This window comes from Canis lupus, chromosome 22, assembly GCF_011100685.1.
Source record: "Canis lupus familiaris isolate Mischka breed German Shepherd chromosome 22, alternate assembly UU_Cfam_GSD_1.0, whole genome shotgun sequence".
In the NCBI taxonomy this organism is placed as follows: domain Eukaryota; kingdom Metazoa; phylum Chordata; class Mammalia; order Carnivora; family Canidae; genus Canis; species Canis lupus.
This window is the reverse complement of record NC_049243.1, coordinates 45,903,299-45,928,254: the sequence shown is the minus strand read 5'-3', so window position 1 is coordinate 45,928,254 and position 24,956 is coordinate 45,903,299. Positions and strand designations below refer to the sequence as shown.

Sequence of the window (24,956 nt, the reverse complement as noted above, 5' to 3'; positions counted from 1 at the left end):
TTATTATTATTATTTTTAAGTTGCTATTTAGGAAGACAGAGTGAGAGGCAGAGATGTAGGTAGAGAGTGAAGCAGGCTTCCTGCGGGGAGCCCGACCTGGGACTTGATTCCAAGACCGGGGGCTCATGACCTGAGCCAAGGGAGACGCTCAACCAATTAGCCACCCAGGTGCCCCTAGTTAGTGATTTAGTCTTTGATCCTAAATTCAGTAGTTTTAAGGGAGACTTTGAACTGGGATCTTGGGATTTTCAGTTCAGTAATCATTTTGAAACCTCCGATGACCAGTTATTTTTCAGTGCTTTTGGGGCATATCAGCCACCAATTTTTTTTCAGCCACCAATTTTAATTAACTTTGTAAACAAAGTGTCCTTTTTAATTGTCTCTTAATATTTGGATTTTGCCTTCAGGTAGGCATATTTTGGATAGCACACCTAATGCATTCATTTCTCCCTCCTCAGTCTTAAAACTGAGACCACAGGGAAAGAAGGTACAAGAGGCACTATGAGTGTAATTCTTCTCTGTGGCTAGAGAGAAGAAATGTTTACCTTAGTCTTCTCAGCTTTTGAGAAGCCAGGAGGAACAATCTAGCCCCAAGGTCAGGGGAGATTTGAGACTGGTGATTCCCTTGATCCCTTCTTGGATGCCTGTGGAAGTCAGATCTTCTCTTGCTTCCGCATCTGTGCATCTCGTTGTCCTACTGACTTCCCTAAAAGTAGCCAGTTGGGCTTTGCTCTGCTTCACATGCTCTTTTGGTCTGGGTTATCAGAGCCTTCCACAAGAAAACAAAAATGGCCTACATAAGCTTAGGTACCAGATTGTCTCCTGAAACCCAGAAGGAGACATAATACTTGCAAGAATGATTTAATTGTGGCTCCTCCTGAAGCAAGTGACTAGGAAGAGCTATTTAAATTAAAGTAATATTATTATTACTCACGTCACAATGGGTTTCAAGTTATCCTGTCCTTGTAGTTAATAACGAGGTTCTGTGAGGCATGTAATCCTGATGCTCAGACAAGATAATGTGAGGATTAGCTGGTGCAAAACCAGAGGCATCTCTTCATGCATAGAGTCGCCAACTGGCCCATTAGTTCATATTCTCTTTGGACATAAACCAGGGTGTCCCATTCGCACATGGGAAGAGACTCCTAATTCCAGAAGACTGTTCTACCAATGGAGGAAGTATCCTACCTTTTGTATCTGTGCAAATGTGAGCACATTTTCCAATTTTGCTTTGAGTCATAAATGTCAACGAATTATACTATTGATATTTTCCAGGGTCACAGCAAGAGCGACGATAAACTTAACTCTCTTGATGAGTATCCTTAAATAATTGTATCCTTGTTTTTCCTGCTTAAGTAGATATTAGTAGGGAGGCATTTTTAAAAGCCGAATCCTCCTCTCTTCAGTTTTTTTCTTAAGACGACCCACTTCAACAGTTTATTTTGTTAGCAGTCAGTGGTCCAGAAGATATTTTGGGTTACACTTTGTGCAATGGAAAATTCATAGAGACACTGTTTTGTCAACAGGTGATTGTATCCTTACTATTAATGATTATAGTGAGTTTTGGTTTAAAATTTTACAATGTTCTGGAATTTAGCATTGAAGTAAAATGAAAAGAGGGCTATAGTGTTAACACTATTTTTGAATATTTAGGAGCCTGTTTTATTCACTGGAACAATGAGGAAAAATCTGGATCCCTTTAATGAGCATACGGATGAGGAACTGTGGAATGCCTTAACAGAGGTAATTTAATAAACATAATTATTTTAAGCTTGTTACCATCAGTATGTGTGTTTGTACCTCTAGAATGTTGCAGATAATAAATGGGAACTTCTTGGTGTAACAGCCTCTGTTCACTACCTGGGAGAGCATTGAAGGCTTGGACACACTTAAAATTTACCTATTAATGATGACAAAAACCAAAAATAAAACATCTCCTATTTTCACTGTAACTTTATTTCTAGAATCCAAAGCAATTCAATACATTCTCTTACTTGTCTTTAGCAAAGTACTAATCTGGGAGTTATATTTATGGGTTTACATTTTGGTGACCAGTTAGCCTACAACATTCATTTTACTTCTTCTTAAGGAAAATCCACTCAATGAAGATAGTAGTAGTTTTTCATTATTGACTATAGATAAGGAGAGCATATTAATAAAATGCTTTGAAGTTGTGTAAGAAAGTGTTTATGAAAGTTAATATAATTAGAATGTTTAATAATTATTTTTGGCAAATATGTCATTTTAATACTACTAAGTAAATGTAAGTGGCAGCACCCTGGACCTTTCACTAAGTTTTCATGCTATCTATTAATTTCTACAGGTTTTTCTGTTATTTGTGTAGTCTTTACCATTTGGGTCACTTCTTTGAATTTCCTTGATCTTGCATGGAAAGGATTTTGGCTGTTAGGATGCTCTTGGTTTGTATATTTTGACGCTAGTTGTTTTGTGTGTTTGCCCTAATCCTGCAAATTAATTCTAAACTCCTGGATGTCAGAAACCATGTCAGACTTCTAAACCTTAGACGTCTAATCCCTCATGGGATCTACCTCACTCCTTTGTATTTAAAAAGGTGGCACTTAATAAATGGTTGCTAAAGTATTTGATCTCTTCATTTTGAGAACATGTGACTTATCTCTTTAAAAATAATTGCACAGATCCCAGTGACTGATTGCTCACATTATTGTAGTTTTGCATCAGTGTTTGCCATTTCGTATAACCCTTCCAGGGAAAGCTCTAAGCTCTTCCAGTATGTAGATCCACTTTGACTGTGATCAGGCATAATTGGAGGCTAGACAGTTTCCTGCCAGTCATTCTGGTTTCTGAAGGCATGTCACTACTGAGTCTTACACCCTGCTTTCCAGTAACCCTAGGGATTTTATTTTCCTGCATTGCGCCAATTAGTTCACCTTATCCTTCAAGCTTGAAAGCAATTGATCTCTAATTTCATTTAAGTTTGTGAGTCTTCCTCTAGTGAAATTCTAGAAGAAAAGAGGTGAGCAGAACAGTTAGCTATCAAGTCTAAAGAAAAATAGGACGATCCCTTGCTCTCCGACTCCTGTGACAAATTTCATAATTGTGATGCCATTGGGACACACCGTAATTAAACAGGAATTACTGGTAAATTATTTTTCCCTTTGTTTCAGAGCTTGCAATCTCTCCTCATAGATTCTCAGGTAGCAAAATTACTCTAGAACACACTGTCACGGGACCAGAAAGAAATGTTAATTATGAAACAGATCCTATAAGACAGATCTATAAAAACTATCTCAGAACTTTGATCATAACATTCTTTTCTTTTCTTTTTTCTTTTCTTTTATTTTGAGAGACACACAGAGAGAGAGGCAGAGACATAGGCAGAGGGAGAAGCAGGCTCCATGCAGGGAGCTCGATGTGGGACTCAATCCCAAGACCCTGGGATCACACCCTGAGCCAAAGGCAGCCACTGAGCCATCCAGGTGTCCATCCCTATGCTTATTTTTTTCTGCCAAAATTAAAATAAAATTTAGTAGGCCTGTCAGAATTCTAAATATAATGTGATGGAAGTGGTTTTGTAAGCTCTACCTTTAGTTTCTTTTGACTACATTTGGGACTTCCTTAAATAGAAATAAACAGGATTGCTGCACAAAGTGAGGTGTGTAGTTTTCATGTGTTGCTTCTGGAATTGACCTCATTGCTTTAGTGGTACCTCTTTGAGTGAGAATTCATCCCATAGCTTGTGTTTCTCTAGGAATTATTTCTTCCTGACATGTATATTTTTCAACAAAAGATTTGGTAGACTTTCTTAAAATATGGATATAGCATTGTATTTACAGTATGATTCAAACTGTTTTACTAGCATATAGATTCTGAAGCGTGTACTTAAGAAAGGCATCAAAACATAAATGTTGCTTATTTTGGGGATAATAGAAAAATTAGGATTTTTTTCCCCCCACTCCGCTTTGGCTTTTCTGAGTTCTCCAGATTTTCTCCCGTGTACATTTATTGCTTTTATTCTCTGGATCATACTCTTGGCAGATGAAGTATTACAGACTTCATAGTATTTATATGGGTTTCACGACCCTATTCAGAGAAGTTGGGATCATTCTGTAATAGATTAGGTAGCACCCTTCACCTGGAATCCTTCGAATCTCCAGGCCTCTCAACTGTGGACAAAGAACCTACCTTCCCTAAAACTGTAATCAGGATGTAATATATGTGCATTTACCTGGAGAAACACCATATAGACGGTGCAGCATACAAGTGCCATTCAGGCTCTTTTCAATTTATCGTGTTCCATCTACCCACCGTCTTCACGGCTTGCTTCTTCCCATTGTGTCCAAACCTGAGCATCATCACCAGACCTGGTATCTTTGGCAGCTCCCTTAAAGGTAGACCAACAACCCCAGTCAGATGCTTTACAGATGATGTCAAGCTGCAAACAGAACCCTAATTCACAGGGTTGACCTGAGAGCCAGTATGAGAGCACTACTATTTTTCTCCTCTTTAAGGACTTCAGTGAAGGGATGCCTGGGTGGCTCAGTTAGATAAGCTTCTGCCTTCAGCTCACTTCATGATCCCGAGGTCTTGGGATCGAGCCCCCAAGCTCAGTAGAAGCCTGCTTTTCCCTCTGCTGCTGCTGCTCCCCCTGCTTGCACTTGCTCTCTTCTCCATCAAGTAAATAAATAAAATCTTAATTTTTTAAAAGCCTCCAATTAAGGTTTTTCTTTTCTTTTCTTTTCTTTTTTTTTTTTTTTTTTTTTAAGGTTCTTGTGTTTCCCGCTCCTCTCCTAGATGAGGTAGACGTTTGAAGGGTGGCAGTACTGTGCATGCTGCCCATCTCATCTGGGCTCTTTTTTCATAAATTTAAAAATAGCCATAAACCAGACATTAGAAATTAGTGGCAATTGGGACACCTACAAAGCACTGGGAGTTCTTAATATAAGTAATGACTGCAAATCAAGCAATTTATTATCCAAGGGGCTAAAAGATCATAATAGATATACTGCTGAGTGTCCAAGTTTTGACACTTCTTCTAAACAAAACAGCACCAAACAGTTTTATTACTGGGATATGCAATTAAGAGTAGGGGAATGTCCTGTTAGAACTAGGGAGAAGTTGTCTATTTATGCTCCACACTGTTGGCACCTCTATTAGAGTATGAGTCTTTCTCATATAGGAAACTAAGCCCGAGAACTCTGAGCCTCAGCAGTGTGTGCATGGGGAAATGTACTGCAGCTCTTCCTTTAGTGGTGTTGTATTTACATTTCTCTGGAGGCCATTCATTTTGATCAATCGGATTCCCCTTTACTTCATTACTATTGGTTTAGTTCTAATAAAAACTTTTGTCCACCTGTTGGTTGATTGCATTTCAGAGTGTCTTCTCTCTCCAGTTCACATCAGCCTTTGTGTTTGAAAAGAAAATTCAACAAAATGTGGAGATCGTGTGACATCGGTGTTAGCCTAGTATGAGGGATCCTAGCACCTACTAGATTCAGCCCAGATACTGGGTTACTCTGACAAGGTTTACTATGATGGAAATGGGTGTCTTGTAAATTCAGCTTATTATTTTCAGTTTTGGTGTAGTTCATTATTTTCTTTAGCTTAAAAATAATCCTAGGGGATCCCTGGGTGGCTCAGTGGTTTTGCACCTGCCTTTGACCCAGGCGTGATCCTGGAGTCCCGGGATTGTGTCCCACATCGGGCTTCTTGCATGGAGCCTGCTTCTCCCTCTGCCTATGTCTCCGCCTCTCTCTCTGTGTCTCCCATGAATAAATAAATAAAATCTTCAAAATAAAAAAAAAAAAGCAAGCTAGTAAGCTGTCATCTGCGTCAGGGCAAGCATGAAGTTATCTCTTCAAAGTCAAGATACCAGCCTTAAGAAAGACCCATTGGCTTCTATAGATACTTGCCAACATCAACTCAGAAGGAAAAGCTAGTGAAAGCCACGATTGGTTCCATCACCTGGGGGTGTGATAGGTTTCATGAATAGGTTTCATCAAAAGAATCACCTGTATTCTTTACAAAGAGGCCCTCCTCTTTGTAGGGAATGGGGTTGATTAAGCCGAATTCTTCCATTTCATAATTTTAGTGCAAGGTCTGGCCGCCACCATCCGGTTTTTATACTTTAGATTTTATATGCCTTTCATGCTAATGTTGAGTACCAATATCATATTGAAATCTAACTCAGATTTCCCATTTCTGTGGTTTGGCTTCCATCTTAAGCACAATAATTCTATTCACACAAGTGTTTCAGCATTTAGGATCGCTGTCAAAATATTGCTCACTCACCTTGTGTTTTGTCATTTGATACTTATTTCTGTGTCCCTCCTTATTGGCCACCACCCATCAATCTATTGGTCTCTTAATTTGAAGTACATTTACTGTCTGTTCTCCAGCTCTCAAGAATAGCATGAGTTTGGTTCTTATTCTGTAAAATTTCCCCAAACCAAGTATTCATGGGGCTGAGCTCTACCACTCAGTGTGATTTCAGATTATTTTTGGTGTTTAAAAGGTTTTTTTGTTTGTTTGTTTGTTTTTTGTTTTTGTTTTTTTGGAAATTAAAATCTTAGATAGGGATCCCTGGGTGGCGCAGTGGTTTAGCGCCTGGGGCGCGATCCTGGAGACCCGGGATCGAAATCCCACATCAGGCTCCTGGTGCATGGAACCTGCTTCTCCCTCTGCCTATGTCTCTGCCTCTCTCTCGCTCTCTCTCTCTCTGTGTGACTATCATAAATAAATAAATAAAAATTTAAAAAAAATCTTAGATAGAAGATAGATTAATATAAACAGTATCTAAACTCGGAGGCCAGGGGAAATAAGATCTGATGTTGGACCCTGTTTTCTTTCACTGCAAAACATGAGTTTAAAGGAAATGTACTTGACTGGTCTAGCAGTATGTACTAAATTTGGGAAGGAGCCATTTCCAAAATGGTTCCAGGTTTGCTAATATATTAGGTGTGGTTTCCATTGTTTAAATTTGTTTTGTTTTTGCCATTAAAATCTTCCAAAATGAAAATGTGCTCACACATTTCTGTCTTTTGAGAACCACACTTCCTGCAATAATGAAACAATTTTTTTCTCCTTTTAGTGCACTAGCTCTTATGTACACAATGTATTCTGGGAAACTTGACTCAAGCATGATGATCCTTTTAACTTTTTTTAATTGTTTAGACTACACTTAGGGAAATAGCTGATAGCTTCAGGTTTTTGAGGGATTTCTGTAATTCCAAGGAAGGAGTTCCTGGTGGATGTCACATGGCAGAGATGGGGGATAATGATATGATTTCTTTTCACCAACTTTATTAAGGTATCATTTTTACATAGGAGAAAATTCCCCCATTATATGTGTGATCACTGATGGTCTTTGGTAAATTTGTAGTTAGTTATCATAACTATCCAGTTTTAGAAGATTTAGAAGATTACTGTCACTCCCCCTCCCCACCTCAAATTCTCTTGTGTATTTATAGTTAACTGTCTGCCCCCAGGCAAGCACCATTGTGCTTTTTTGTGTCTTATATATAAATTCCTACAGTTATCTTTTATCTAAAAATTAAGAGGGAGCATTTTAAATTATTCCTTGTTTTACCTTGAGAATAGCTTTATTCAACATAGTAGTTATTTCTTCATGCATGAACTGATGGTGTCTACTGATGGCAACACAGAACACTCTCAATTCCTTTTAAGATTGTGCTCCTAAGAATAATTCTGTGCTGAGTTGATGGTGTGCGTCTTTTTCAGTAAACAGTAACTGTAAGTAACCCTACCATCCATCATGTGACTGGACATGTAAGCTATTTCTGAGCTCCCACATCCACTTGTCTACTTTTGTAAAGATGTGATTTTTTCTGTGTCCACAGGTACAGCTTAAAGACGCTGTTGAAGATCTTCCTGGCAAATTGGACACTGAATTAGCAGAATCAGGATCGAACTTTAGTGTTGGACAGAGACAGTTGGTGTGTCTTGCCAGGGCTATCCTCAGGAAAAATCGGATATTGATCATTGATGAAGCGACAGCAAATGTGGATCCCAGGTACAGACCTGAGGTTCATGAGCCTTGGAATCCAAATTTTAAATATGGTCAATGGGAAACCTTTAATGATGCTGAGAAATGTTTCTAAGTGCTCTCTTCACCCCAAAGACACCTTGATAAATGTTACATTCTGGGAAACAGGGGAAGCAACCCAAACAAATTACACAGTGTTAATAATATTATTAGGTATCCTAACACAGCTAATTTCCTAAATTCAACTCCTGATAGTTTCAAGCAGTTTGAAGGAAGAATATTAATATGTTACATGCAAAATAGGAAGTTTCTATATAGGTTTTTTATACTCCGTTTCTCAAGAAGACCATGTCTTTGTCTCTTAAAATCATTATGAAAATGTCTTGTGATTGTTTTAAGTCTTAAGTCTGGTTTTCCCCTTTTACTGAACTAAATCCGACTCCTTTGGTTCCAGAACTGATGAGTTAATACAAAAAAAAATCCGTGAGAAATTTGCCCACTGCACTGTGCTAACCATTGCACACAGGTTGAACACCATTATTGACAGCGACAAGATAATGGTAAGACCCTCACCTGTGGGTTTCCAGGTGTTTCCATTTATGTTCAGTTTTTCAACTTAACTTTCCTTGTACAACCTGATAGAAATTTCCAATAAGTTAGTTTTCTGTCATTTTTCCTGTCCTTCCTGACAGTAACTCTGTACTTAACTATACCTTCAGAGTGTACTGTTAAATAACATAATAATTTCATATTTCCATATTAGAAGTTTCTTTGAATTGTCCTTTTCCTTGAAGATGGCCAGCCATGGAAATATTTCAAATCCAAGATCTAGCCTCCTCTTACAGAGTCATAAAATACTCATTGTCACCGTGTCACTGTTGTTTCAGTATTTTGAATTCTCTCTCTCTCTCTCTCTCTTTTTCTTCTTTTTTTTTTTTTAATTTTTTTTTTAAGGTTTTTATTTATTTATGATAGTCACAGAGAGAGAGAGAGGCAGAGACACAGGCAGAGGGAGAAGCAGACTGCATGTGGGGAGCCAGATGTGGGACTAGATCCCAGATCCCAGGATCACGCACCCAGAACCAAAGGCAGATGCCCAACTGCTGAGCCAGCCAGGTGGCCCAAGTATTTTGGGTTCTATCAATCAGAAAATTAGCCTTTCATTTCGGCTGGTGAGCGGTTGTTGGTTAAGTTGCAAAATTTCTTGGCTATTGAGATGTTCGCAAGATGTAATGTTAGACGGCAGTCTGAGAAGAGAGGCCCAAGTCCAAAACACCGAATATTTCAAAGAAAAAATTTAATATAGGGGATTTAATATAAGAATTGGAGGTCTGAAAAAGTGGAAGGGAGGCACCAGGGTAATAATTTTTGGACGCACCTGAACACCAGGACAGATCTCCGGACCAGAGCATGGCAGAGGAGAGACCCTGAAGACTCCTATGCTCAGATTTCCAAGGAGAGCCACTGTCCAGCTGCTGGTCACATCTGTGAGGGGCACCATGAGGCTAGTTCTCAGTGTGTGTTCTAATGGATGCTGGGGGCTGGTGCCAGGTCCCAGTCCCTGGGTTATGTTGCAGGACTGGCATAAACGATGGCACCCATTTGCTTCATTGCCCACCGTCAGTATCCCCTCTCATACCCCCTGCTGGTGGAACCCAACAGAGTACCCCTGGTCCAAAGTGTCTCTGATTTGGGATTTGCAGAAACCAGCCTCAGCATCTCAGGTGTGACTGTAGGATAGAAGGTGGATCTGAGGCTGCTGAGACTAGATAAGCATCCAGCAAATCTCTTCCCTGGTTATCCGGGGACCGCACACTTGGCAGGCTCTAAGCTTTGGTCTCTAGGTATCTATCTGCTGTCTTTTAGATTTGATTGGCTCTTTCATTCATAGTAATTTCATCTTTCCTTTTTTATTTTTCTTTCCTTATTTTCCCCCTCCCTCTCTTCATTTTGTCTCTATCTTCCTCTCTTTTCTCTTTTGTCTCCTTTTCCTCTGTTGCTTACTCGTTTTCAATAAATCTTAGGATGTGGCTTTATAAAATGAGAGGAAGTCATCCCTCAAAGGAAAAGTGTTTAGATGCAAATAATCTGGAGGAATGCTCAGGCTGAGTCCCCATTTGTGGCAACAGGCTGAGTTTTACCTGTCTCGTAGACACTGACCATTGTTACCAGACACCATGGTATCCAGTGATACTTTGATCAGTGGTGAAGCAGTAAATAAATAAAGAAGGCCTGTATAGTGTATGAGAGGCAACAAATGGAGTTAACCCGTGATTTTGATGATCTGTAGTAAAAAGGTTAATGATCAAGAATAAATAATCAGTAAGATCCAAGCTTCCTTATGTCCGGTGAAAACAAAGCTGTCTCCTTTGAATCTTTCAGGTAGTTTCTGCAACAGTCCCTCCTACGCTGCTTCTCATGCACTGTCAGGTGGGATCATTAGTGCAGGGGCTTATTTGGGAGCAATGAGAAATTCCAGATTCTCCATGATGAAGCACTATCTTCCATGTTAGCACTCCCCAGACCAGGACATGTACAGGAATGAGATCTGACGGGGCAGACACAAGAGTTGGGTATTCCCAACCTAAGGGATGCTTTAGGATGCTTTAGGATGTGGCCTACCTGGACTAGAACATCACAGTAGGAAGCAGGTCACTCCACCTGACTTCCATGAGCTACCCTGTGACATTCCATGATGGCCTGACAGTGACTCTTAAGATTCCAGAAACATTTAGCATCATGCATCCTTATGCCTTCATTTTGTGTTCTTAAGTAGTAATTGGAAAAATAACCTTTCATTGCCATTTGTTTCCCATCACTGTGTTCTCATCTCTTGGCATTGAATGGCACACATTATCCTCACAGTAGGTTGAGTGAAGCGATGAAGCTTCCCTGTCTGACGTGCTTTGTGAAGCTTTGGGGCCAGAAGCCGCAAGCTGGGCTGATCTCCCGTTCTGTTGGGGGCTGGTCCAAATAAAATCCTTGCTCCTAAATGTACCATATAGATTTATTTTTGGTTTTGGTATGACCACAGTGATGGTAGCTTCTTTGTTTCATCTCCTTCTTAGAAATACTTAGAATAAAAAAAAAAAAAAAAAAAAGAAAGAAAGAAAGAAATACTTAGAATACTGTGGCTCTGGAATGCATGATCGGTTAAGGAAACACCAAACGACAGAACTCCCAGACTCTTTAGCTGGTCCTTCCTTAATCTTACCCATCAGCACCTGACCCACGGCTGGAAACTTCTGTATCCTCTTTACCAGTCAGCTTCCTTGCCATTATCAGAATAGGTCAATTTGTGGAATGCATTCCTTACCAGTATCTCCTGGTAAATTTCAAGAACCTCAGATTTTTCTCTTGGGCAGTTTCTTTGTCCAAGTCCTCAATGTGGTTTGGCAGAGCACTTTACAGCCCCTCCCTTCCTTATTGTCTTGACCTCACTCTCTCTGCTCTCCCTCTTTCCTTAAGGAGGGAGTTGAAACCCGCATATTTAAGAGTTAAAACTCTGTTGTCTTTGGGTTCAACAGGATGCTGGCAGCTCGGACTAAGTCTCCAGGAATGGAAATGATGAGAAGGTTGGATTGGGGGCAGATAAACAACAATATGATGGGTTGAGCCTGGCATGTGAGGGAAGGGTTCTGAGGTCTGGTGGAGTTGGGGGAACTGAGGGGGAGAAGTCAGGTTTGGAGATGAGAAGTACAAGTTTCTCTTCAGAGCTTATGACCTGTGCCCAGAGGGACCTTAATTTTGTGGTGAATTTTCCCATAGGGCTGCCGCTCCAGTGATTGGGGGGACCTTCAGTCTGGGGCTCCCACCATGGGAGGTCAACATGGCCACTTGCTTCCATCTTGGTCATAGCTGGTTTTGGTTGCTGGCTCCTTTGACAGGGAATAGCAGGATTAGACCTCAGGGGACCCAGGTGGCGTGCATTCCCTAGCCTCATCATTGGGGTCTTGTCCTCTGTACTCCATCCACTCCGGGTGGAAACCTATTTTATTGTAGAGTTTCTGATTAGCATTTGGCTTTTAATCCAGCAAAACACCATAAATAATGTTCTTTTCTCAAACTTTTAATTTGGGGTACATTTTTTTTTTCTTGCTGGCTTTAGAAATACCCATTTCCTTTCCACAAAACAAGGGATGGTCTGTTCTGTTATTCTGAAAGCTTTAGGGCCATGGAGACGAGTCAGTCAGCTACAAGGCCTGCTCTTCTGGAGAGTGGAGAGTGGTGTGGCAGGTGTTGGTGGAGGGTGGCAGCCAGCCTCGGGGAGCGGCTGTGTAAATGACGGACGCTAATGAAGGGCATAACCAACAGCCCTGTCATCGTAAAGTCGTGTAATTGCACGTGCTCACGGTGTAATAATTACATTTTGTTGCACTGGTGAATACTTCTGCACAAAGACGAATGGATATGGTTTTGTTTACTGTAAGTAAATCAAACAAAAGGCTTGTTGGGAAACAACTGTGACCTAATTAATAGCTTTGTTTATGTGTTGGCTCTCCAAAGGGATTTACCCAGTTTTGGTTCATTAAGCGCCATTAATGTGTTAGGCTTAGAATTCTATTTTACAAAGATGTTCTTTCAATTTTAACTTTATTAAACATGATGTAGTCATAATGACAGCTAATTTAATCTTCCTCATTTGCTCAGTTGCCACAAAACAGTGGAGCAAGACAGACAAATTAGAAATCCTCTTTCTCCTAATACTCACCACTATCTCTGCGTTAAAGACGGCTTCTTCCCTGTAGTTTGAGGATTAGTTGGTTACTTGTGACCTATCTTCTCTTCAGCTGGTGGTATCACTTTTTCCTCTTCATTCTTGCGTACCCTCAACTCCTGACAGTACCCCTGCCCCCCACCCCCCATCCCCCCACCCCCCGCCGCATTGCTGCCTGGGTTCAGCGTTTTCACCATTGAGGGTTAAGGAGTTCTAGAGAACGAAAAGCTGGGGATGAGAAGCCCAGAGGCCACCTCTTCTACTTACAGTCCATTTTACAATTTTGTAGTCTTTACCTTTCTTCCTCAACTCCAGGCTCTCTGTATCTTTTTTTTTTTTTTTTTTTTTTAAGATTTTATTTATTTATGAGAGAGGCAGAGAAATAGAGAAGCAGGCTCCCCGCATGGAGCCCAATGTGGGACTCAATCCCAGGATCCCCCAGGATCACAACCTGAGCCAGAGGCAGACGCTCAACCAATGAGCCACCCAGGTGTCCCTCCAGCCCCTTTTAATTGAGTTTTTTCCAAAGACCTTAAACCCAGAAACGGTTGTAACATACCACCCCCCCCCCCCCCAAGCCTCACCATCCACCTTGGAAAAGCAAAAAAACAATAACTCCAAACTAAGTGGAGTTTTATTTCAATTCTTTTTTTCACCTTGATGGAATTTTTCTTCCGTGAGCCTATATCCATGGCCAGAGTTAGAGCATTTCAGAAGAGAAATGGTCCTCAAACAATACACCAAGAGATTTCATTCAGGTTTTCAGAAGGAAAGATAACTACTAGGAAGGTAGAAAGCACAATCTCAGAGAAAAAATACTTGGGGAGGGGGTGGGTGCCTACATATGACAGCATGAATTTGGGGGAGCAGCTCAGGTGGCTGCTGTGACCCAGCCTTCAGTCCTCTTCCCTAAGTGATGGTGGTTGACCACTTCAAGACCTAAGAAAGGATTCTGAGTAATACTTGCCACAGTATCTTATCACAGAGAAAATCACAGGCACCCATCTGACCAGTCAGGGACCCAACATCCAAGGCTGGGTAACTGTCCCTTTGCCTCTGGGTCAGCAGCCCACCAAAAGCAAATGTCTGAAACTCTGATCCTTTCACTCTAGTTGCTGTTCAGTGGGATCTCCCTTCATTGGTTGTTGTCATCTCTTTGCTCTTTGTCAGTTTTCTCTCTCCCCATCCCTCCCTCCCAGCCTCTCCCTGCAACCACCCCGCTATCACTGATGGCATCCCACCATTTAAAATGGATTAGATTATTTTGCAATTGGTCCATTTAACTTTTATCTCTAGGACAGCTACCCAGAATATCTGCAGATCCTCAGGCCTGATAAGCACATCTTCATTGAGTTTCTGTAACTGACTGACTGAGTCATCCAATATAATGTATTTTTCCTTAACCTGCTAGAGAGCACGAGTGATTTGAGGTTGGCGTTCCTGGAGAGATGCTGGCACCATGAGATTGCTCCCACCCCCGCTCAGATGTGTGCTTTCATTTGTTGTTGACCTTGGCTATTGGAGAGTTGGGGGCATAGCAGGAAAACACAGGAACCTTTTCTTATATAAAAGATGTAAAAGATGTTAAAAATAAGAACTCAGAATTATACCTGTTTTTCTATACGTAACGAAAATCTGGAGTTGCTTCCTTCGTGTTTTAGTTACTCTCAAAGATCTGGAATCTTTGCTCAAGCCAGTAATATAAAGGTGAAATGGGTTCAGTTGTGTTCCTGGACTGCTCCCCAAGAGGCACTGTAGCACCTGGACCATGAGTCTTGGTGGCTCAGCACTCTTGTTTCTGCCAGAGCTCTCTCCTCTTTGACTGTCCCTTGTCTCATTTCTGTCTGGCTGTCCCTCATGTCTCCCCTTCTTGCCCACGCAGCAACCTGAGGGATGTGGTCCTCTGAGTCTCTGTCCCTAGTATTGCCATCCTGGTATCCCATCACCCGATTCCGAATACCAGCTACACCCACTCCTCACTTGATCTCACCCTGAAGTCCTATCAGACTATAGCACTGGGCAGTCATGTCTTCATGCCCCAAATTTAGTTTCCTTTGTATTTAACTTTTAGCCAGTTTCCTTTGTATTTAATTTTGTGTGCCTACTCCTCATGCAGAGATGCAACAGAAAACAAGGGAAACTGCATCATCCTGCCCTTAAGGAATTGAGAGACTTGCCTCTGGACCTCTTGGCTCCTGTTCTCTGGGTCTGGAATGACCACTGTCCATCCTCAGCCCCACTTCACTTCTCTGTGTTAGCCTACCCATTCTTTCAGGCTCCATTTAGTAAACTCTCTGTCTTGAAGGTTGTCCTCAGAACCTGTGGCCAGAAATCCTTTCTTCTGCTGCTCAGGTCACCTTTGTGCTTTTTTTCTTGCTTTATAGACATTTGAGCACTTCATTCTCTCAGTATGGACTCCAGAAAGTCAGCCATTATGACTTACTTACCTTTTGCTTCCTCCACAGCATCTCTCAGGATGACATGAATGCAAGTATGCAACAAATGTTTGGGGCATAAATTCATAAATTAATGACGGTTTCCTCAAATGTGTCTTTGCCGTGTGTTAACTTATGCTTTATTCATCCTAAAAGTTTCATAAAATTGGTTTTCTTTTTCTGTGATTATCCATCTACCAAGCACACAGCAAATGATTTGAGCCCTGAGTATGATAAAAATGCAGTGGAAAGTGGACAGGGGCAAACGTTTGCATTTATAGGCATATTTTTCTTAAATTATATGAAGTCAATATACAATATTATGGAAAGGCATCTTAGAAAATTGAATATTAAAATTCTCATCTCCCTTATTTTGCTTCTGATCATTGAATGGTCATTCCCTGGAAAATGACATGGAGAGGAAAGAATAGGGATTCAGCCCTGGGTTTGAATCCCACCTCTGCCTTCTACTGATTCGGAAGCCTACGCAAATTACTGAACACATCAGCACCTCAGTCTTCATCTCTGGCTATGGGTTTTTTGGACAGAATGTTGTTTTGCTCATCTTTGAAGTTCCTGTTCCTAGAACAGTGCCTTGGTATTAGGTATAACTATTTCCTGGATAGATCGATGGATGAATGGATGGGAGAGTGGAAAGTAAGAAGTAAGGAATGATAAATGGGTAGATGGATTGAAGGAAGGAAGGAAGGGAAGAAGGAAGGAAATTGTGTACCCTGTCTACCTTGAGAATTAACAGTGATGTCTATGACATACAATGAGTGTTCAATCCACGGCTATTTTTATTTCTTTTCAAATTCAAAAGACCACTATTTTATTATGAATTGAATTTTTTTTTTACTCTTAAGGCATTCATTCTTTATTACATTGCATTATATTTAATACTTAGAAGGCTCAAAGTATTTCAACCAAAATAATCTTTTGGTCATTTACATTGCTATCCCTGTTGCTTTCTGAGAGCATCATCCCCCCCTCCCCTGCTCTGCTTTTTCAGATACTGGCCGATTCTGAGAACTACTCATCTCAGTGGCATTTGTGTGTTTTCAGACAATATGAGAGAAAATGGAAAAATTTACTATTCACTCAGATTTCAATAAAGTACAAAGTTGAACATGGACAAAAATATCAGTAATACTTTCATTCCCTTAAAAATTAGTCTTTATGGTCGGAGAACTCATTTTCCACCAACTCTTTATGGGTGATTTTTCAAAAGTTGTTGCTTCTGCACAATATAAAGTTCTTCATTGTATGAAGTAATTTGATTCACTTATTTACTTAGTCTTTAAGCATGTGAGAAACCTGTATTTTACAATTGCTTTTTTTCTTCTTCTTCAACATCAGGAGGAGTGGTTATGGTCTATAATGCTATGCTTAAGTAAAATTACACATTCGGGGCATCTAAATTGGCATGCCAAATTATAGGACATTTTAATTATTATGTGGATGTGACAGATTCAATTCTTCTTGAACTCTTTTGAGAAAGCTGCCCTTAGCCGTGATTCACAGTAGTAAACAAAAGATTAACAGGAAAATGCCTTTATGAGACTTAATAAATGTTTCCGATTAAATACCACAGGACAGAATTAACTTCAATCCCTAGATGTGGACAAACAACCTGCGTCCTGCTTGGAGTTTCAGCGTATCCCCTTAAGATAAATTTACTTTAAATACCACCCAAATGAAGACCTAAGTGCCACTTAACATGAGAACTGTTTTCCTAGGTACAGCATTTGGGCCAATTGTTTCAGCCTCTTTCTTCCCGACCAGACCATTAACCAGAGCTACTAATAAGTAGAAATGGAGAGTTAAGAGCCCCTTCCTCTCCCTTTCAATTTCTAATTAGTGGACATATTAATGAGCAATAAAATGGCTGAAAGGCAGGCAGCTGAAGAAAGAGAAAAGGAAGCAGGGAAGATAATTGTGAAAACTGATATTCAGATCCCCTGCAACAGGGACTGTGCTGCCCCCCATGTACCGTGCAGGTCATCATCACTGGAATTTGGAGCTCAGTTTCTTAATTACTTCTTTAGTCTTATCCAAAGAGAAAATTGGATTTCTAGAGATTTCTTCTGTGCAGAGCAATTATGCTAAAGCTGCTTAGGTAGCAGCTCTTTTAGCCAGTCTTTCACTCCCAGAATAATAAGCTCCAACCAGAGCGAATTTGACGATGCACCTTAATCTTGCTGCCAGGGGCATTTTGTCCCCTCTTACTGGCTGACATGTTCTAGGACCCTAAAGAAATTCCAGAAGCTTTTCCAAATATTTCTCAGAGATGCTGTCAGACCAGCTTGGCAATTAATTTGCTGTCAGGCCGCTGCCATCTGTATGACATCACTCTACTTTTTAGGTAAATTGACTTTGATTTTCTGAAATCAAGAAATTCCCCAACTCTGAATGTATGTATAAATAGCCCTCAAACCTCAGAGTCTGAGAGCCAAAAGCACTAACTAATCACAACCCAAAATGCCTTTGGCAGAATATAAAATGCCACAGGTCTGCTGAGTGCCCATAATCATAGTTTAAAACTTTCATTTTCTTCTTTTCCTATAACATTATAATAATAAAAGGTCGGGCTAGGCCTTTGTCTGCTTAGGAAAACGGGGTAATCAGACCATTTAAACACCAGCCAGACCTACCACCCAAATGGATTCTCTCTATTCTCCTTCCCCTGCCCCTTTCCGAAATATTGTCTGAGTTATAATATGTTGCTGCAAAACATTGTGTGCTAATGGGTTTCTTTTCTGCTGATTAACAGGTTTTGGATTCAGGACGACTGAAAGAATATGATGAACCATATGTTTTGCTGCAGAATGAAGAGAGCCTGTTTTACAAGATGGTGCAGCAACTGGGCAAGGCAGCAGCGGCGGCCCTCACTGAAACAGCAAAACAGGTGAGCTCGCCGCAAGGAGTGGTAATTAAGGTTCCTTGCAGCCGTTCACTCCGTGCAACCTGGCACCGGGGGTGCTGTAACAAGCACCCTGTGCCCTTTTCAATTATAAGCCTTCAGAGACAGCGCTTCATGGCTGGGTCTTAACAACACGTCCCAGGTTGAAGTCAGGTCTGCTGAGAATCGGCAGAATCCGTGGGGGCGCGGGGGTGCCACAGGTGTGCACGCTTACATGTGCGGGCACGTGGGGCGCGCTGGTGCACGGACACGCGGGGACCCGGAGCACACCGTGGCGTGCTCGGGTGCGCGGGCGCGCGGGGACCTGGAGTGCACCGTGGTGTGCTCAGGTGCCTGGACACATGGGGACCCTGAACGCATCCTGGTGTGCCCAGGTGAGTGGGCCCGTGGGGACCCTGGCGTGTGTAGGCACCTGTGCCTAATTGCAGAGAGAGATCAGATTCCAAAGAGATTTCACATGTTCCATTCTGTGGGTTCAGATGTTCCCGTGGCACAGAATGTTCACATTTCCCGGACCCATTACATTTCATTCTAATTGGTGATCACCTTTGAGATGCAAATGTGGTCACTGAGCATTCAGAAAATTTCGAGAGTTGGGGGAAAAAATGTGGGATATTTTCTCTCGGGGCTAGGAAGATCTACCAGGGAAACGTGTAGGTTGCTTCTCTGTTTTATTATTTGTGAAGAAAACTGCATGATACTGCCTGACACATCCTACCCAGGTTTGTCCTTGATTCTTGGTTGTTTTGAATTAGGCCTAGTGTTCTCCTTATGCTTCCTCTGCCTTCTAGATAATGAAATTGTCATTGGGACAGTCAAGAATCTATACTATCCTGATGCTACCGTCTGAATGGTGCTTGAAGGTTTATCAAACATTTTCACAGAGATGATGTGTGCGAAAGTACTAAGCACTGTGTATGGTCAGAAAAAGGTGCTCTATGAGTAACATTCAGATTATCTGGTATCTTTCCTTTTTTTTTATATAAATTTTTATTTATTTATGATAGTCACAGAGAGAGAGGGAGAGAGAGAGGCAGAGACACAGGCAGAGGGAGAAGCAGGCTCCACGCACTGGGAGCCCGACATGGGATTTGATCCCGGGTCTCCAGGATCGCGCCCTGGGCCAAAGGCAGGCGCCAAACCGCTGTGCCACCCAGGGATCCCTATCTGGTATCTTTCCAATAGCAATAATGGAGTGTCTCATTCTACAGGTGTGATGTGAAAACTGAGAGCTGCTTTAAGGACTTGGCTAGTGTCCGGCCTTACCTATAACTCTTTCTGATACAAGGTGGGAGTTGGGGGAGGAAAGGAAAGTCAGGTGTTCTTACCACTTGAGATACATGGCTGGGGTGGAATGAGACCTGCAGTCTTTTGAGGCTCCCCATCAGAACTGTTTCTGTCTATGCATTATAATTATGGGGGTGTCTCCCTTTTCATCCTTTTCTGCATTTACCGGATTTTCACTGTAAGAAAGAATTGTGTAATATCTTAAGTATCTGGAGAATATCTGTCCCAATATCTAACAGTACTTACATATGAGAGATTTATCCAAAACACAAACTAAATTCTCTTCTGTCACTGCTTCATCTCTCATCCCTCCTTATAAATAAAGAGCTAGACTTCCACAGGGGATTTCTTTGAATCCTGCTTGCATCCTCAAGAACTCCTCAATGTGTATATATGTGCACAGTGTTATGCTGGGAACTAATATGTCATATATGTTCCTTAGTCAACCCCAGTATAAATCCAAGAATTGAAAGGAGGAGAGATCCTCAGTTTATATGCTGAGCCATGTGGAAGAACAGGATGAGGCTCTGATACTTGTCATGCACCATGTACTATGCTGTGATACAGGTTCTCTTGTCTTGGTGCTGATTTAAGAGGCCGGGACTTTCAGAGAGAAAGGAAATTATTTAGAGTCACACAGTTGGCTGAATAATTGGTAGAATTAGAATTCAAACCAAGGGCTAGGGATGAGGAAATCTGTGTCCTGAACTTTTCATACATCTTTACAATTTACGTGAATATAGAAAAGTTACATGTAGAGCGCTGTATTGCTTTCATGCCTGAAATTGAGTGCTTTCATCTCTTAGATATCTCCCAGGCAGTGTTCCCCTCATAACACCCAGCCAGCCAGTCATTGGGGATCCCCTGTATAATCTCGTAAAACAGCCAGGAATCTCACAAACCCCTTTGTTCTTTGACCTCAGGCATTTCACATCAAACAGATGTGTCCCCACCTACGAGTCAAAACCTCCATTTTAAAAATGTGTTATCATGGTATATTATCAAGACGTTGAGTAATGAGAAATAAATCACAGATAGTTCCAAATAACGCAAGATAGTATATAGTTCAACATCCTCATTTTACAAGTGAGGACACTAGGACCCTTAGAAGGAAGGTGGCCCTACCCTATGTTAACTCTAGCTTGCAGCAGACACAGAATTAGAAATCAATTCTTTTAACATGTTTTAATGCAAGTGTAACATATGTACAGAAGTGTTCATAGATCACAGAGTTAGCAGTCTTGTGGCTCCTGGTGCAGTAATCCTTCACCTCATTTAACAATATTAATAGTGTTACATTTGGGTAATTCTTTGTGTGTATGTGTTTTTGTATGTTTGTGTTTGTCTTGCTCTCATTTTTTAAAATATAAATTTAATTACTTAACATAGTTTGTATCACCCAGTTACCCCATCCCCCTTTCCCCTCCCACAACCCTGTTTGTTTCTTATGACTGAATCTTTTATGGTTTGTCTTCCTCTCCGATTTTGCCTTGTTTTGTTCTCCTCTCCCTTCCCCTATTATCCTGTTTTGTTTCATAAATTGCACATGAGTGAGATTGTATGATAATTGTCTTTCACTGATATACTCATTTCAATTAGCATAATTCCCTCTAGTTCCATCCACTTTGTTGCAAATGGCAAGATTTTTTTTTTTTTGATGGCTGAATAGTAGTCCATTCACACACTACCTCCTCTTTAGCCATCCATCTGTTGATGGGCATCTGGGCTCTTTCTGTAGTTTGGCTATTGTGGACATTGCTTTTTTAAATATTGGGGTGCAAGTGCTCCTTCGGATTGCTACATTTGTTTCTTTCAGGCAAATACCTAGTAGTGCAATTGCTGCATGGTAAGGTAGCTCCACTTTTCAACGTTTTGATGAACCACCATACTGTTTCCCAGAGTGGCTGCACCAGCTTGCATTCCCACATTGTAGTAGTTCTTTATCATTTAACTTACATGGTTTTCTCGTGTATGATTTCACTTAATCCTCATGGTGGTTCTTTGTTATCCCACTTTGTGGATGAGGAGACAGGAATAAGGACTCCCCTAAAGCCACAGAGCTGGTCAGTGGAGAGCAGAGGGTGAATTGCTGGCTGAGGCTGAGAGCCGCTCCAGTCCACATGTCAAGTTTCCAAACCCCTCTCCTTTTCTTACATGGTGTTCAAGGTGGGGCCAGGTTCTAATAATGGCAGAATGCCTCTGTGGGATTTCAGTTGTGCCACTGGATCAGGTCCCCTCTTTGGAAAGATGGGAATACATGCCCTAGCTCTCACCCCAGTTGAAGATCTTGTTGACATTACTTCTGCATAGGCTTGGGTCCTCTTAGAACAGGCCATCAGATTGTCAGTTTTTTAAATGTGCGACCATCAAAAATCAAATGCATCACTGAGAACAGTAACAGCAGGAGGATTAGCCTAGGTCAACAAGCTTTCTATTCCTAACAGGTTGATATTCACTCCTTTGAAAAGAAAACTCAGCATGTAGGAAAAGGTACTTCCAAGTCATGTTTTCTTGACTACATTGTTGTTTCTCTTAAAATGTTGGTATAAGCAAGCTTAATCACTCTCTAATTGACCTTCACAGATGATCCATGAAAGAGTAGAGAAAGTACTTTATCCGTATATAAAGATGAAAGGGGCATTAGATGTCTTAAAGCAACAGAAAGGTATTTCTCACAGTTCTGGAAGCTGGAATTTAGAAATGAAGGTGTTGGCAGGGTTGGTTTCCTCTGAAACATCTCTCCTTGCCTTGTAGATGGCCATCTTCTCCCTGTGTCTTAGCTTGGTCTTCCCTCTGTGTATGCCTGTGTCCTAATCTCCTCTCATCTGGGTACCTGTCACATTAGATAAGGACCCACCATGTGACTCATTCTAACTTAACTGACCCTATCTCCATATATACTCATATTTTCAGGGACTGAGGGGTTATGATTTCAACATACAGATATTGAGGGGACATCAGTCCATCACCAAGGTTGAATGCCTTGGATGATGAAGCAGATCTAACTGAGGTTTATTGGAGTTCTTTTTTTCCCAGTGTGTAACAGGTGGCATCTTATCTGTTTGTGAAATCACCTGATACAGCCCTAGTGTTAGGAAATCCCAATATTCTATGCTCTAGGAGCCTGGACCAGTTTGAATAGGTGGAGGAAGGACTTGGCAGCCCCAGGGCCCTATGTGTCTCCCAAGGTCTCTGAGCCAAGGGTCCTTGCTTGTCATGCTAAGATTACAGCACTGACCCACCTTGTCATTCTCTTACTACAGTGATCAGATGAGATGGTATATGCTTACCTGTTTTGAAGAATGCAGAACATTTTACAAATATAAGAACTTAAAAAATTTTTTTTTTCTTAAGATTGTATTTATTGCGGAATCTGCTTCTCCTGTGCTAAATACAGAGAAGAAGCAGATTCCGCATTGAGCAGAGAGCTTGATGTGGGGCTCAATCCCAGGACTCTGGGATCACGACCTGAGCTGAAGGCGGCAGCTTAACTGACTGAGCCACCCAGGTGCCTCTATTTTCTATTTTAAAGTGCTTTTCTTTCTTAGATTCATTTAATGCACCTATCTCCGAATGCAAGCTTGTTTAAAATAGCTGTTGCATCCCCTGCTTTTCACTTTTTCATTTCCCTTGTATCTCTTTGTCTTTTAGTATCAGATTATAGATATATCTCCTGTAAATGGCATGTTATTGAGTTTAACTCTGGGATTTAATTTTAATCCTTGACCCTTTTTAACAGATGAATTTTATTCCATTGTCATTTATTGAGATCATAGATATATTTTATCTAATGCTTTCAACTTTTAGTGTTCTCTTTTAAACTTTTTAACTAGTACGTGTTTTTTAAAAGTTTTGTTAGTTTAATTTCTAAGTAATCTCCACCCAATGTGGGGCTCGAATGCATGACCCTGAGCTGAGATCAAGAATTTCATGCTTCACCAACTGAGCCAGTCAGGCAACTGTTTTTTCCCCTTTGTTCATTGTTTTACGTGTTTACGTTTCACTTCTTCTAGGAACACTTTATTATTATTGATTCCCCATTATAAACAATGATACCTCTTCTCTGTTTTTGCTCCAAATAGATTTTAGTTGTTAAGTAGCTTTCTTTCTTCTATTTACCTTCAAATCTTTAAAAATACTTAAACCCTGTTACTATACTTACTTGTTTCAAATGCTACTTTCTTCATCTCTTAGTTGGCTAAAACCTGTCCTGTAGTATATCGTCTTCCGACTTCAGGTTGTGATCCATTTGTGGGGCTGTGGAATTCGCTTAGTTAGTCATGACCTGCGTGTCTTAAGAAATGAGATGTAAGGGATCCCTGGGTGGTGCAGCGGTTTGGCGCCTGCCTTTGGCCCAGGGCGCGATCCTGGAGACCCGGGATCGAATCCCACGTCGGGCTCCCGGTGCATGGAGCCTGCTTCTCCCTCTGCCTGTGTCTCTGCCTCTCTCTCTCTCTCTCTCTCTCTGTGTGACTGTCATAAATAAATAAAAATTAAAAAAAAAATGAGATGTAAAAGAATGGAATGAAAGAAAAAGAACAGCGAATCTTTCATAGTAATAGAAAATATTTCTTGGATGTCCTTTCAGTACAGATGGTGATCTCTACTGAGTCTCAGTATAATATGAAACGTCCTTACTGTTGTGGATGACAGTAAAATTAAAAGATTATAAAAGGGTGCTGTAGCATCCTAAAGGAGGGTTGGTAGGAGTTAGAATCCTTGACTTTACCGCATGCATGAAGTATTTGCTGCATCTCTAATTTAAATGTTCTGGTTATAAAATTCTTGGGTCCCGTTTACTTTCACTTAGTATGCTCTAAACTTTGCTGTAAAGTATTCTTTTATTGTTTATTCATGCGGAGAAGTCTAAAGCCAAGTGAGAAGTAACTCAGTCTTCTTTCCTGGATGCGCAAAGGACTCTCTCTCTGTTTTGAAGGTTGTTAGTTTCTTCTAGGGTATCCGGTACTCTGTTGGTCCCAAGCTTCAAGTCTTTTATTTCTGAACATTACCTGAATTAATGACTTTGAGGTTTTTTTTTTTTAATTTTTTAATCTCCTCTTTACAAATATCTATCATCTATATGTTGTCTGTTCTTCCCCTTTGATCCTTGTTAATTCTTAGTTTCTAATTATGCTTGCTTTCTCAATACTGTCCTTCATGTCTCATCCATTTTTACCCCAGTGGTTAATGTACTTTTTGCTGCATTCATACAACTATCCATTTTATGATGCTTTCATATTCTCCTCCACTTTTAGCCTCAGTCAACTCCTGTTTCATCATTTTGTGTTGCTGTGCCTATTTCCAAACTCTCGAATTTCTGTTGTCCATAGATTGCTTGTTCTACATTTTCTTTGAATGTATTGCATTATATTTCTTATATAGTTTTCATCTGGTGAGTATTTACCATATGCTTATCTTGTTCTTTTCTTCCCTTTTTTGTGTCCTTTACAGATGTACTACTATTAAATTATTGTTGTTATTGTTGTTGTTGTTACTCCTACTATTCCCTTTTGAGTTTTTCGTGGACCATATGTTTAGGGTCGTGGTGGCTAGGACATTATTTCAGGCCAAAGGGAATCTACTTAACTTAGAAGCTCCTCATGACAGAGA

At 40.8% G+C, this 24,956-nt stretch overlaps 1 protein-coding gene across 1 annotated transcript in view; it reads left to right on the top strand.

Moving 5' to 3' along the window:
- Window positions 1-24,956, top strand: part of ABCC4 (ATP binding cassette subfamily C member 4) — a 245,850-nt gene that overhangs the window by 217,490 nt on the left and 3,404 nt on the right. Inside the window, 4 exon segments of the mRNA NM_001197174.1 lie at window positions 1,654-1,743; window positions 7,839-8,011; window positions 8,439-8,544; window positions 17,910-18,044. Coding sequence (NP_001184103.1) covers window positions 1,654-1,743; window positions 7,839-8,011; window positions 8,439-8,544; window positions 17,910-18,044 — 504 coding nt within the window.